Source organism: Mya arenaria, chromosome 9 (genome assembly GCF_026914265.1).
Source record: "Mya arenaria isolate MELC-2E11 chromosome 9, ASM2691426v1".
Lineage (NCBI taxonomy): Eukaryota > Metazoa > Mollusca > Bivalvia > Myida > Myidae > Mya > Mya arenaria.
This window is the reverse complement of record NC_069130.1, coordinates 60,412,352-60,428,695: the sequence shown is the minus strand read 5'-3', so window position 1 is coordinate 60,428,695 and position 16,344 is coordinate 60,412,352. Positions and strand designations below refer to the sequence as shown.

General features: G+C 35.4%; 1 protein-coding gene and 1 long non-coding RNA gene across 3 annotated transcripts; both read right to left on the bottom strand.

The window, feature by feature from the left end:
* Window positions 1-4,218: 4,218 nt before the first annotated feature.
* On the bottom strand, window positions 4,219-8,851 carry LOC128245716 (uncharacterized). 2 transcript variants are annotated; one of them, XR_008263228.1, is made up of 4 exons: window positions 8,567-8,851; window positions 6,461-6,663; window positions 5,115-5,321; window positions 4,219-4,638 (listed from the first exon to the last, which is right to left on the bottom strand). It is a non-coding gene; the product is annotated as an uncharacterized LOC128245716 (long non-coding RNA). The 2 variants fall into 2 exon arrangements; XR_008263229.1 differs by having other exon boundaries at window positions 5,115-5,254; window positions 8,567-8,848.
* A 4,193-nt stretch (window positions 8,852-13,044) lies between these two features.
* LOC128246238 (sodium-coupled monocarboxylate transporter 2-like) lies at window positions 13,045-14,685 on the bottom strand. The gene has a single exon (XM_052964431.1). It carries the CDS (start codon window positions 14,683-14,685, stop codon window positions 13,045-13,047), a length of 1,641 nt encoding a protein of 546 aa, XP_052820391.1.
* Between the last annotated feature and the right edge of the window lie 1,659 nt (window positions 14,686-16,344).

Genomic DNA, 16,344 nt, shown 5'->3' with positions numbered 1-16,344 from the left:
CTACAGAACACACGTGCAAACAACATGCTTCATTTCTTGTTCTTGTATTCTTGGAATTTGAGATCAGAAAATGCATTGTCATATTTAACACACTTAAATAAAAACAAAACACATTTACATGGGAATGGTCCAGAATGGACAAATGAGGCCTTGGCGTCCATATACAACATAGGATATCACTGATTTAGTAATATTTTTCCGGAGTTTTAAAAGTTAGCTAGATTAGTTTTCGTATTTATCGCACGCTAACATAACAATAATTGCTATGGCCTAATGCAATATGCATAAATGTATTCACTGGTATTTTTCCACTCACCAACTCTGAAGTACATGCATATTTAAGCCCGATAAGCCTCATTTCGTTTTATCTTTATATATTTATTTATTGACATAGACCACGACCATGTAAGTGTATTTCCTGTGCATTTTGAGATGATTTTATGATTAACTTGATATATTTAAGAGTCTGATCAAGCTCAACAAAAGTATCATTAAATTTCGTCAAGTATTTTTTTCATCTCATAATTTTCGCATACACTTAAACACTCCTGCACTCTTTAAAGAACAAAACGAAAAAAATACGCTAATTGTTTTACCAGCTTTCCAGGATAACAAAACACAACTGAAATAGCAATTAAACAAAACCTGATCATAGTTTAACTCAACAGCAGTAGAGCATTAGGTGAGATTAACTTGAAGTTATGTCGTAATTAGCCACAGCCTGTTCATTAAACATCGCAAAAACGTTTTGAAAATTAGTTACTTTGTTACGGTTTGTAGTTTCTTTACAGAGCAATGGAAAAATTTTCATCGTATAAATTATTCCGTGATCTTTTCTTCTTAAACATCAACTATTACCGTTTCGATTTTCAACGGGAGTGTACTGGTCCTTAATTATCGGTGCGATGCAATTATTAAAAGATCCTGTCTGGTTTCGAACAAGAAACCTTTTAAAAAAAAAAATTAGTTGATGAAAAATTTTCGCCATAAAATGTTAGTCTATACCGAACTGATTATATGTTAAGTGTCAGGCTTTTTCGCGAAACTTTAACACATGCACACATATTATGCTGACATGAACGATATATGGGATATAGCTTGTTGACTATGTAGATTTTAAAGATAAAATTTAATGAAAAGCCAAAAGTAAGTATATCTATGGCTTACGGTTTATATTCAAACAGCTTCATACATATATTTCTCTTTTCTATATTTGGATTTTTAAAAGTTCTGATATATTGGAGGTGGACCTAAAATCACTCTGAACACATAACTTATTTGGTATTGCAAATGGTAAGCAAATGTTTGCCATTTTCACAACAGTTATACAATGCCTACACTATTATGCTGCATTATATTGAAATCAAAGTGCTGAAAGCACTGATGGATTAGGGCTTCATTTAGGGGAATGTTGATAACCATGTTCTAAGCATTAAACAAATCGTTTCACATCACAAGGGGTCACTGTTTAATAGGCTAGCTTAAACTTTAGACTAAAACTGCTTGCAAGCTGCAAAGGAAATTTTAAAAGTGTGGGTAGAGGGAGGAGAGGGGGGGGGGAAGTGTTTAATCAGATAAAGTCATAGTTCTTTTGAAAATCTCAATGTCGTTAAATCAGACCTAAACAAATTAATTTACGTGGTTGGCGTATGTTAACCAAAGTACACATACTTCTTTAATTTGATTAAGTCATTTTATATCAAAGGTCTGTTATTTGCAGTTTCAGAGAAGATTTTCAATGATGTAATTGTATCCTATATAGAAAACCTGTCACCTCTTTTTCAGGGGAGCTTTAAACCACAGGGCCATACTATGGATAATATTTGTAAAAGACATCAATAAATGCAACAGTTGGCCATTCGTGCATTGTCCTCTGTCTCTGTCCTGATAGCTCACTATCTTAGTAGTTGCAAATGGTTGTAGGTTCATGATTCTCCTGGTCATTGGTCATACAGAAAGATGTTGAATGTAGAATCAAGAAGCTTTCATTTCAGGCACTCCGAATTGAATAAAACTGTAACATTTGGAGTGCCAAGGATTTGTAGGATTCCTAGGCAACATGTATCAGGTGTTGCAGTACATTTACTTTACCACAAATACTTCTACCCGTCCTTGTAAATCTAAAAAAAGCTTTCATTTCGCAAAAGTAGTTCATATATTAAACTATAATAAGGTTGCTAAATCAGAGTTTGAATAATTCTAATATCTAGATTTGCCCTTAATTGCAGCAATTTAATGTCAAACTCATGATGTCAATTGAGCTGGTTAAGCAATACTACATTCCTTTTACTTGGTTCTTGCGTTGGAAAGTACAATGTATTAACAATGATACATGCACTTTTCTTGACCTGACTCCATCCAAGCCTTAAATCTTAGATCAACATGTACTTGGGGCTATGTGTTTTATAAATGAGAACTATAAATTATGTTCAATTTAGTGCCACTTATGATATATCATTCCGAATACAAAAACACTAGCATTTTCTTTAAAACCACTAGCATTAATATCCTATGTTATGATAAAACCATTGCTAAGGTGGTAATTTGAAAACACTACAAATTTTATCTGGTAAGGGTTTGACATAGTCTTTCAAGACAGCTGGACTTGTTTTGCAGTTACTTTGAAAATCTTCAAAAGCTAAACTGATCAAGACCGTAGCAAATCAAAGCGCTGAAAGCGCTGCAAGACTGTCGGTGACGTAACTGAAGCAAGCAAACACTACCGCAAAGTTCTTTCAAATGAAACGTGATCAAATGATTTCATACAAATGATGAACACTCTTTAAGGTAGATGAAGAAGGATAAATGTGATTATAATAAGCACAAATATATTGGCCCTACTTAATCATGTATCCAATGGCCTACAAGATTTTTAATTCAAATTTCCTAATTTTGAACCGCTTTAAATTAGTTAAATGCATATTCATTATGTTAAAATTGCTTCAATTTATGACGTTGCTTATAACAGTTTCAGTAAGCAATTACATTCCTTCATTTCATTAGGGTCTGTTGAAGCCAATGTCTTTAAAATGCAAATACAATACAAACTATACCCAAGATTCAAGGGACATAATAAAAATATAACTTTAAAATGATGCTCTTTCAAGCCTAAAAATGCCTCCCAGAACATCTATCAACAGAGTCCACATATCTACAAAATTTGTGCTCGAGTTACTTTCTTTGATATAAAAGTGAAAACAAATCTGCATGGTGCTGTGGCATCATACCATGAAAAAAACTAATATCTTTAAAATTTGTTTTCTAGTTTGTTTTTATTATAAAAGTGTTAATAAATCTGCATGGTGCTGAAGAAAAAAAAATAATGTCTTAAATTTCAAACCTGCAGCATTAATTAGCGCCATGTTGTCAAGAATATCTGGACAATTGAATGAAATATGCATGGACCGAAATGACAGCTGGTTTTTCATTGACAAAAGATGCCTTTGAGGCAGTTTTAAGATTATGCTATTCAAAGTATGAGGGTAGTTGGTACAGTTTTCACTCATATTCAGATGATGGCTGATATTTGCTGATAAACATGTATCCTCTTAGCAGCAGGGAATAAGTAAATGACATAGTTTTAATGACCAATATTGGAGATGTGACCTTGACCTCCAAATCCAAAGGGGTCATCTGCTGGTCACCCCAAACCTAAATTTCAAGTTTGAAGGCCATGGGTGCAGACTTTGTCGAGTTGTCACATAGGCAAGCTTTATGCGTTCAATGGTCTGTGACAAATCAATAGGGCTCACCTTCTGGTCAGGCCCAACCCCAAAGTCAAGTTGTTCAAGGGCCATGGGTGCAGGCTTTGTCCAGTCATTATTAGTACAACCTTTTAGCATTCAAGGTCACTGTGACCTTGACTTTTGACCCAATGACCCCTTAAATCAATAGGATCTTCTAATAGTCAGAATTAGCCTCCATGTTGAGTTTGAGGGCCATAGGTGCAGGCATTGTCAACTTATCAGTCAGATGTATGGTTTGACACCTTCCTGTTCAAGGTCACTGTGACCTTTGACCATATTACCCCTAAAATCAAAAGGGGTCATCTACTGGTTAAACCAAACTTTCATGTCAAGTTTCACAATAGGTCTAGGAATTGTAGAGTTATCACCCGGAAAAGCTTTGGTCTACTGTCAGACAGACGCACGTAGCGGCCAACATGTGCAAAGCAATATACTCCTCTTCTTTGAAAGGGGCATAATAAATTGAAATTGATTAAATATTTTTGTTTATTATGTTAATTAACTTACACTACATACAACAAGTACCATTTTGATATTTTCGAATGCTCATTTGGGCAAGTACATGGGTTTTGATCTGACTATGAACATGAAACTACATAGTGATGTTCCCTCCTATCAATTCTAAATTTAAATAACCATGAGAAAAAAAGAATGTTTTCACTACACCATGAATAAATATGTCAAACAAAATAAATGTCAAGTTATTCACGATTAATTTAACACTGTTCTTTTGATGATTTCCGTGCATTCCTGACTGCAGGTTTTTCCCATTTTCCCACACAGTTATTTCATATTGGCCTTACAAGGTCAGATCTTGAGTTGGGTCTTCATTGCTGGACACTATCTCTTTATCTCCACAGAAAACACACTGGTGCAAGTTTCACTGCAACAACTGCAAAAAAGTTACATTATATTCTAACTGAACTCTGCATCAATATTCAATTATTTTTTTATTGGATTTAGGAAATGTCTTTGTTTTAAAGGGTTCATATAAATTAATGCATTTTTTTCAATTTAATGCATTTTCATGCTGGACTCTGACATTGATGGTTAAAACAAAAAAGGCATATGATTTGTGTACAGATTAAACATTATTAATTATAAATGTGTTCTTTAATTAATAGATAAGTGGCAACAATTTCCCCAGTTAAAAAAGCTTACATTTTATATCTGCAGATTTAATCATTTGCATTTCTTTTGCTTTGATCATTTAAGTCAAATGAGTTAGACATGATAATGCATTAAAATAAGAAATATATTTTTGGGCATCAATCTATAGTGTGTGCCTTCAATCTAGAAATAAATTTCTTCTCAACAGATGCTAAATTATAAAACAATATATAAAACAAGATTTTGATTATGACATACCTGCATAGTTAGTGGTCTCCATAACTGCTCAGAAATGCTCCCTATGACAAACTAAGTGCTGGTGTATGGCTGGGTAATAGTGCTGCTCCAACCAATAGCACAATTCTTCCTACAGGTGGACCAGCTCCTCAATATGGTTTCTGTCATGGCAGTGATAACAGTATGTAACATGCCCTTTTCTACTTTCCAGAGAATGAATCTTCCGATCTAAATTACAAATTTAAGAACAAATATATACATATGCACATGTAATGTTGTTCAAAACAAACCATTTAGATCCCACAAAAATATAAGATTTTATATGAAAATTGAGCCAAATCAAAACATTTAGTCATTTAAAGCTGCACTCTCACAGATTTACTGTTTTTACAACTTTTGTATTTTTTGTCTTGGAATGACCTATTTTTTTGCTAAAATATCTGCAAACCAGTGATATAAGACTACTGACAAAATATTAGATTGCAGACTTCCATATTTCAGGTCGAAAACAAAGGTTTTATGGCTTAAAGCGTTACTATTAACGGTTTAAGAAAAATGCATAAAACATTTTGAACTTAAATATAAACATTTTCTGACAAATTTATTGTCAGCAATCTTATATGAATTGTTAACATGCATTTTCACATAAATTGGCCCATTCCAAGACAAAAAATAAATAAAGTAGTCAAAACATTCAATCTGTAAGAGTCACAGATTGAAGGTTTTGACAACTTCTTTTACTTTTTGGCTTGGAAAATGTAAAGCAGTATGAAAACTGATGAAATAAGACTGCTGACAAAAGATAAGATCATGTTTTTTATATTTACATTTGTAACTATTGGTTTTATGGTTAAAAGCATTACTAACGCTTTACTAATAATGAGATTTTTGGCACAGAACATCATCTTTTGACTGTATTAAAATAAGAAAACAGCGTTCCAATATTTTCAGTTGTCTTTTTTGACTGAATTAATATAAGAAAGCAGCGATCCCCTTTTTCCAGTTGTCTGTTATGTCCAGTGTTCAGAAATTCATTACAAGACCAAGAAATAAAAAAAGAGTTGGTAAAACAGACAATCTGTGAGAGTGCAGCTTAAACATATGATATGCATTATCAGCCAAGTGCAGACCTACTCACATCCTGGCTACACAACCAGTACATTCATCAGCTTTACTGATTCGAACCAGGCACATTTATATTGGTAGACTAGCATTTTACCATTCTGTGCTGGCCAGTAAAGTTCTCATTTGAATTAGAATTCAAAATGTATATACCTTTGTTCATTTTTTTTGCCAACTCTGTTTCAACTGAACTTCCTAAATGAATGAGAAGTTTCAAAAAATAATTACAATATCTCAGTAAATACCTGCATTTATGTGTTTCTTGTGCAATCTGTCAGCTTTGGTAGGCTCAGGTTTCATTTTGTCCACCTCAATACTTGTAATCTTCTAGTCTGATGTACTGCCATATAATTTTTAAGTCAGGTCAGGCAGCCATTTCAGCTTTGTTCCAGTTGATTTTATCAGATGATGTTAACAATACTAGCCTTGTATCCAGGCACTTCTCAATCTGAAAGTTTACAAAAGAACATGGCCTGTAATATTTAATAAAAAAATCATAATTGTTTACTCCTGGATGATGGGTTCTAAAGTAAACCTTTGAGAAAAGATGCTACTGGTATGGTGCTTGAACCCACGACCATGTGAACACTTGCATGGAGATCTGTCAAACTGAGCTAACTGGGTAACTGATTTTTAGGCAGCTCCCAGCTTGGCTTTACAATTGACAGGTGCATTATACATTATAGAGACAATAAATCAAACGCTTGAAGCACTAGTCCAAATAATAGTAACTTAACTGATCTTTTTACAAATTTTGAAATGGCATATCCTTCACATACAATTTTTTTGTACCAAAAGTGGGTAGCTATTCCGATTCCGAGCTAATGATCCACTAGCCTTACTGGAGCTAATGATCCACTAGCCTAACTGGAGCTAATGATTCACTAGCCTAACTGGAGCTAATGATCCACTAGCTTAACTGGGTCAGATAATTATATATATCTAAAATATGAGTTATGTACACAAAAAATAAAAGCTGACGAATTATTATGAGTTTGATGAGTGTTTTTCTTCATTTCATACTGTCAAAACATAATGGTATAAACTGTTATACATGAAGATCACCTGCAAGGCTGCGGTGCATAGATTTACATAGATGTAAAATGGTTGTGTTTAAATGCATTAAATGCTTGTTTTGTGAAAAAAATCTTTGCACTTACATGGTAATAACTAAAATACGAATATAAACCTTTAATATCTATTTCAAACATATAATACTTATCTAACTACGATTTCAATATCTTTCAACCCCCACCCTGTTTTGCACAAACCCGATTAGACGTAAGGGATTGGAAGAATCCCATATAACACGTCTATTTTTTTAGACTATTGAAGCATATATATATGTTCTTTTTGGATGGTTGAGACGTTTCAGGTTAAGCAACAATTAAAAAGGCGAAATAATTTTAGTGAATAATCAACTCTGAATTGAAAGTAACATGAAGATGTTGTAGTGAAGGATTTGCCATATATATATATATATATATATACATTTTTTTTAATCGTAAATAGAGTCCGTCAACGTACAAATATTTAGACTAAGAGATGTAGATCAGCTAGATGTACCTTCTAGTCCAAATAATTGTACATTGACAGATTTTTTTTAAGATTTTTGATACAGCAAATCCTTCACGTACAAATTGTTTTGTACGAAAAGTGGGTAGTTATTCCGATCAGGATTCCGGGTTAAAGCATATTGCATCTATAACATATCATAAAAACAACAAATATTACCAGATAATGTTATTTTATATAAATTCCGTAACCAAAAAGTAATATCAAGCAAATAATTATGAGTTTGATGGTTTTTTCTTCATTTCATTCTGTCAAAACATAACAATATATACATGAAGGGCACCTGCAAGACCTGCAGTTCACAATTTTACAACAATCGGATCATTTCGGCCATCAATTGTAACAACTCGCCATCTTCGGTAAGCTTCGAGATAGTCAATCCCTGGCTGAGGTGTTCAGATTGTTCGGCCAAGGCCGAGTTGTTACGATTGTATTATCTCGAAGCTGGTGGAGGTGGCCGAATTATTACGATTGGGTCAAGTTGTTCCACTTGGCATAATCGTTGTCTGTGTCAGTCAACTTTCCTTTTAATGAAAAGGTGAATAATGTGTTTTAATGCATTAAATGCTTGTTTTTGCAAAATAGCTTTGCACTTCCATGGTAAAATATGAATATAAATCTTTACTTTATTATCCATTTTAACCATAAAATACTTCACTTAATACAATTTCAATATTTTTCAAACACCCCCGCTTTTTGCACAAAACCGTTTAGACGTTCGGGATTGAAAGAATCCCGTATAACACGTCTATTATTTCAGACTAATGTACATGTACCTTCGTGTCCGAAATCGATCACTCCCTGGCAGCTCATTTCTGGATTGTCTCCATCTAAATTTAACATTTTTAGACGCATATATTGATGCCATTTTTGCTTCGATTGATGTTAAAGCAATAGCACTAAATACAGGTCGGTTATTTTGTAGAAGAACGTGTTCGAAGTAACATTCAATTTCATTTCCGCATAATCGCCGCCATATTGTGTATGACTTTAAAAACTACACCCTATAGTCCAAAATAACAATAGGCATAACGTTGACACACTGTGATAGGTATAATCCAAATAATTTACTCAAACAAATACAATAGTTCGATTGCTGCTGAAAAAAAATCATTTCAAACATAAAAGCTATTTCACAAAATTTTACATGACATGAACTCTTTAACCGCGTATGATTTATTTCTTAATAGCTTTCATTCATAAAATAAGTTCTTTGCCGGGGTTTGCCGGGTCAGTCTTGAATGCCGGGATATGTGTGACGTCACACGGGGTGCAAACATGTGGTGTAGCTTACTATTGGATGTAGGGTAAAATGACTTCGTATGTAAATGCTATACTTTCATTATTTTTCATTATTTTGTTCAATAAAACTCACCAAATTGCAACGGTACAACTATACTAAGAGTAACACGCAATGTTTGTCATAAAAAAGGCAATAACGCGTTAAATACACATAAGCAGGTACTTGACGCCCCACATTCACGTAAGTAGTTCTGTTGCTACGCAGGTGGTGTGTATTAATATATTCATGTTCAATATGTCGTGTCAGGCGACTAGTCGCGTTTCTGAAATACCGCTCTCTAAAGACTGTCGGCTTGCAGCCGACAGTCTAAAAACTCACAATACCAAAATGGATTTTAAAGACTTAAGAGATCATTCTCATATCACCTATACTAATTAGTTTTTATCTACAAACTTAAGTCAACATAAAAATGTTTTACATTAATATTGCAATGAATAAAACATATTGCAATAACATACCAATCAAGCTTAAACATGAGATTTCAACATTTTCGAGATAAACAATAAATAATTTTACTTACTAATTTTCTCGATACTTACACAAGCTGGAAAATGGTCTCTTTTTGAATACTTTACATATTTCATAGCTTTCATCATTCAAACTAACATTTCGCTTGTTATTTCAATATTCAATGATTTTGTAAACATTCATAAATGATGGTTAAAATTAAGATGCATACTAATCATGCCTACCAAAAACACCTGACTGACCAATTAGAATCCAATTTCGGCAGGGCTTATTGGTGGTTCATTGAAATCAACCATGACCTCCCACAATCTGCACTGATCAACAGTAGTAAATGCATTGTTTCCATTGTTCTTATTTTCATAAAGTTAGAAAACAACTGCAGTGAATAAAATGTATTCCTTCTCACTGAGAGAGAGTTTTGAATGAACGAAGTCGACGGTTACATTTAGTGGGATATCAAATCCTACAAATGTATTCATCATTTTATGTAACCGTATTTAGTATAAATGTTAAAGTTTTGAAAGTCTAAAAAGTTTCAATTTTTGTATATTTTGTGCTCCATTTAATTTCATTCTTTGAAATTTGTTTTTCTTAGTGTTCAATCCCAAGCATACTTGTTCACATTCAAGTGCAAGAAAAGTCTCTAAATTATTATCTGAATAAATTTTTATATTAATGTTAGGTCACATAAAAGATAAACAATGTATTGTGCTTTTTAAAAATAACAGTTTTTCATCTGTTTAAAATTATTTCAAATGCTGTGCAGGAATAATTCAAGGGAATGTTTTTTTGTGATTTCTAGCATTTAAATTGTCTGAATCGCATGAAAATTTATAAATTACGTAAGGTACCGGGTATTCTCAAATTGGTCACACTTTTTGAACTTTGTACTGTCTTCCTTTTGTTTGTCTCAAATTAAATACAACATTAGCTTCACTTGTTGTTTATTAAAGGGACTGTACACGCAAGCTTATGCATCAGTCAATTGTAACCATGCACCCCCCCCCCCCGGTCCAGGGAATAGCGGGGACTTTTACTTTCGGTTCAGCCAACCTAAGCTAAAATCCCCGCCCTGCAGGGATGATCTGATGGCAAAGTCCCCACCAAATCCCCCCAGCACCCAAGGGACATTAGGTTAAGCCACATCCGCACTGTATTTTCCACGAAGACCCGATACTGCGGGGCCACCTGAAAGGTAAAAACACGGCCCATTTTCCCGGTTTACCCCCGGATGTGGGGGCCCTGGTTACAATTGACTGGTGCATACTGATCCATAGTAATCCAATCTCATGCCAAGACGATTTCTGGTCTGACATCGCCAGGTAAGTTATTCTTAAGCATAAAAAAGCCTGGACAGCATTTGAGAAAGACTGTTGTGAGGTTAAATCTACATTACTTCACTATGCCACAACATTGGGTGATTACTGATTTTCATTCTTGGCTAGGAAACAAAAAGTGAGCACAAAGGGTCTTCAGAAAAAGAACTTTATGCACCAGTCAAATGTAACCACGCCCGCACCCCCCCCCCTCCTCCAGGTCTGGGGAATACTTTGACTTTCAGTCCAACCAATCCCCTATAAAATCCCTGCCCTACCCTGCGGGAACGAACTGGTGGTAAAATCCCTGCCAAATAACCTCGCACCCCAAGGATCTTAGGTTAGGGTAATTCCCCGCTATATTTTGCGGGAAGACAAAACCACCGCAATCATCAGGCACTGCGAGGACACCTGAAAGGTGAAAATACTGCCCTTTTCTCTAGTATACCCCGAGGGGGGTGGTAACAATTGACTGGTGCATGATAAGAGTAGAAATCAAAAGTGAGCAGGCAAATGGCGATGGTTTATCACACAATGTCATTGAACAAAATGTACTTACACTGAGAATGGCTCCAGGACATTTCTATGCACATAGGTAAACACTCCTCATATTCATAAGCCAGATGCTGTGCGCATATTCATACATTTGGCTTCATTTAGAATGAAACTTCATAAATAAGTATGCGCATATTTGATATTTCTTTATCTCCATTTTGCAAAATTGAAATCACATGATTTTATCAAACGAACGTGTATTGCTTGAAATTCAACGTGTCAAATTAAACATGCTATCCACGGTAAGATGACAATAAATCCGTTTGATGGTGGTAATCATTCAATGGCGACTTTATTGATAAATTTCTTCAATATAACACGTATAAAATTCATATCATCAGCCTCCGGAAGTAGTGATAACATGTACATGTGTGAATCATTCGGCCGCTCCGATCAGAGTAAATGAGTCAATACAGTAGACTGGTACCCGAATTTACTTTTCCTCAAAAACACAAGTTATAACGTTATACAGATACGCGGCGTATGCTTTTTATTTTATATTAATAGTATTTAAACAATCAATACCAAAAATCATGCTGTATTTCAAAAATGCTGAGTGCCATGCAATGATTAGTTAAATAATAAACTTTGTATTTAAAAAGAAAATGTCACGGAAACATGCAAATTATGTCGAAAAAAAGAACAGCCCTGTTAATAAATTAATACCAACATTCTATACAAAGGATAACAATACTTTAAAAAAAACAACAACAACAAATATCCTGGTTGTTTACTACTTAGACCGCACGCTTGATTCGGTTTACGGATCCACAAGACATTTCGAATGCTCGACGGGCACCGTGAAAAGCTGATACTTGTCGCTTTTCGGATAAAAGAGAAAGCGGCTACCAGTCTATCAATAAAGAGCTTTGAACGGAAAATGTCGATGCGTACTTTTCCAATATGTTCATATTCTTATTGCATTTAATCTGACCGTATGCAAGAACATTCATGTAGTTAACCCGATTAACTCACTCGCTACGTACCCATTTCTTTTGCTTCATTAAAAGAACATACAATTAACTTGTCTTGTTAGGAGAACTATTGTTATTGGATGTTTTCATTGTAATCAGTTCTGTTACTACTTTGATTATTCAAATTCGCTAACGGCAATTCAATCAAAATACAGCGTATGAATACATTACGTCAGTGAACCCCCAGATGCGGCTTGAAAATGCAGACATCGCGGTTACGGCTATGAACTAGGCCACAAGTGCCCTAGTCCAAAAATATAACTTGGAGAACTGTCTTAAAATAAGTCCATTACATCTAAAAGCGGAATTGTTTCTGAAAATTTTCATTTACATATTGGATATTTATTGTATTCATTAAACATGAACAGAAAAGAACAAACAATTACACATAAGTATTTTTAGTTATATACTGATTTTATACTGACATTACACACACACTTTGTAAATATTATAATAAGTAAGAGCACTGCATACTTGTTCACATGATACAACACACGCACAGGCACACACACACGCACACGCACACACGCACACACACACGCACACACACAGGCACACGCACGCACACGCACACAAAGCACTTACATAGTTGAGCATTTTCCAATGTCCATGAACCAGTCAATTCAGTCATTTGTATTCTAAATGTCATCGTTCATATTGAAAACGCTCTTTGTACCGTCATTCTTGCTAAGGAACTTCATTTCTTCACCAACACTAGTTGTTGGTCTATTTTCGTCACCATCGCAACCTCGTCCACAAAGTTCCTCTTTGATATGCTTGTCCCAGCTAAACAGAGTCATAGGGTTCACATTTGTAGGTGGTGCGGTGAGTAAGGAAGCCACTATTCCAACAGCCATAGACAAAATGAACCCAATCATAGAAAACCATACATACGAAATGCTGTAAATGTGTTGGAAAAATGTTTTCATTTGTGGGTCACTTTGGTCAACTGTGAGCGTCGTATTTATAATCAAAGAAGTTGTTTCTGAGTTTGAAACGTTCAAATATTTGTAAGCCATTGTCGTTGTGACATTGCCGTCCCTGTAAATGTCACAGTTGTGTGTAGGTCCATAGGGAAGACTTTGGTCATCCTCAACACTAAAGAAGAGTTTTCCCATGTTCAACCACATAACTACTACCATTCCCACTATAGCGCCAGTTAGTAAGCCTTTTGTTGTAGATCTCTTGAACATCGGAGACAGTATAAAGATCATGCACATAGGACCGTCTACACAGGCAAAGATACTCTGGGAAATCGCTTGAATGGAACCAGGCAATACAGAAATGATGAAAGCAAGGCCCATGGCCACTGCTCCAAACACAAGTGTCATTATCTTAGAGATTTTCGTACCGAATACTGGTTTAAGGTTCGGGTACCTGACTTTGATGACATCTTCATATGCAATAGCGGTAAGACTGCTGAGACAAGAAGATAAAGTACTGAATGCTGCGCTGGAAAGTGCTGCTATGAAGAGGCCCGGAAGGCCAGGGTGGTTATTGAACAATTCCATGATAGTGAAAGGTATAATAGCGTTTACATTGTCAACGATTCCACCACCGTTGATATCACATCCTTTGGAATAATAGTAAGCATATATAACCCCGCCTTCCAAGACCGCCATAATCAGGATAAGGTTGTAAATTGGGCAACATATGAGGTACAGATTTCTTGCAGCCCGGACGTTTGGTGTTGAAAACACTCTCTGCATAGCCGCTTGACTGTAGCTATTATAAAGCCAGAATATTATACTGCCGAATGAGAGGTTCCAAAACGTGTATCGTATTCTTGGATCTGCGCTGAATTCTTTGAAACTGAAGCGGTCAGTTGAAATCACTACTCCCGGGCCGCCGGCGTCAATGGTTCCTTTAACAATGATAGCTACAAAACCTGTCACCATAATTACGAATTGGAAACAGTCTGTCCAAATCACAGCTCGGATTCCACCAATGGATGTGTATATGGCGGTTAACGTGATGTAGCCAATGATTGTGGCCCAGAATGGAATACCCATGACAACTTCCAGGGCAACGCTTGTTCCATACGTAACCGTTCCCATGTAGAAAAGGTAGTAGATCACGCCTATGATCATGGTGACATTGCGAAGAATGTTGTCGCCGTATCGAAGGTTTAGATACTCGTAAATACTCGTCAATTTCAGTGGATGAAAAACTGGCACAACAAAAAAAGCGGAGAATATGTTCGCTATACCTCCGCTTATCGCCATAAACAGATACATCATTCCGTAAACATAGCCTTCTGCCGGAAAGGCCAGTACCATAATGGATGACTGAAAGGTCACCACAAATGATAATGTCACTGGTATAGTTTTCGACTTACGTCCGGCAAGAAAATAGTCCTCAGTAGTGTCATGCTTTTTCCTTTTTTCCCAGAATCCGAAAAATACACCAATTCCAAAGGAAGCTATTATAGTTCCTATGAAAACAATGTAATCTCCGACAGCAAAAGTGGTCGTCATTTTTTCACGAGTAAAAATTAATCACACCCAGATATTGTGTTATCAAAAGAAAGTGTCGTTCTTCTGAGCGTGTCGGAGATGGCCGAGCAGTCACGATTGGAGTATTATCCCATTAACGTTCTGCTCAAATAATTATGATATTTAACACTGGCGGCTGTCAGTAGTGCAGTTACTGTATCAGTATAAGTAGGGCGACTTTGAATTTATTGCTAGATTTTCATCCCAACCCGCCCACTATTTTTTTCGCCTCACCTTAATTTTTATTGACTCAAATACAAATGTTGAATAAGGGTGGTTGCGTATCAGCCCGGTACCGTCCGGGAACGGCATTTATTAATTCCTAGGATGTTGATGCATAACATTCACATGTTAAAAAGTAATAATTGCTACAATCGTGTTCGTGGTTCATTTAGAAACACATGTATTTGGCCCCTTATGCAATATGAGCATGGACACATATTCGACGGTAAACCGGTCATTTAAGAAAAATAAAAATGAAATGTCATCCCCATACCCCGCCCTCAAAATGGATTGGCAAATTAAATCAATCATAGCAGTAAACAGATTGTCCTAGAGAATTTGGAGTGAAGAAAGTACATAAGGATTTTACGATGATTCAAACTCTGGAAAAATAAAATAAAAATGGCTCTCCAGAGAATCTGCCCAGTGATTTACAGTTGTCCTGGAATACTCTACTGCCGACTTCTGAGGTAAAATGGTGTGTAATCAACATAAGCTTTCGATAGCCCAGTTTACAAGTGGCATGTAAGAGATGTAGAGTATTCGGTCTTGCAAAGATGTTTAGAATACATGTCCTCATTTTCTGGACGTATCGCCTCGACTGCTGGCTGGCGCAACTGACAACAACATACTGTTTTGTGTTCTTGAAGATGTACGTTGTACAAGTAAGATAAAAAAAACTTTGAGATTCATGTTACTATGAGAATGATTTTTCAAGTTTTGTTTGTTTTGGTAAATCATTTTCTAACAATAAAGGTAAATACTAAGCTACAATGCTTGATGAGGCATGAGCAGATATTTGCTGTTTACTTTATCCATACAATCTCTTATCTAGTATATAAATAGGTATTTTTTTTCTTTCTAAGCTTTTCTTCACGGGCAAATCTGGATTACAATTTCTTGAACATATAGCTCGCAATCACAACTTATAGTGTGATATTGTTTCATCGGTGATCAAGGTGAACGGCGACATCATTGTTTTAAACATGCATACACTGATGCCTTAAAAAACAATACAGTACGTTATACCTTGTTATTGAAATATAAAATGCCTGCTTATATTTGCACGTACCGTGTATGTGTATACACTGGACATATATTTGTAATCCATGTGTTTAGGCATAAGTTGCAAAATCAGAATAAGGTCGATTCTCACTTACGGCTTAAGCCAGATCTTGTTAGTATGCAATGTTTAAAAAACGTATTTTATGTTGACACTGT

Excerpts from the sequence above, each read along its gene's own strand:
- LOC128246238 (XM_052964431.1), bottom strand. The coding sequence starts at position 14,685 with ATGGTACTGGCCTTTCCGGCAGAAGGCTATGTTTACGGAATGATGTAT.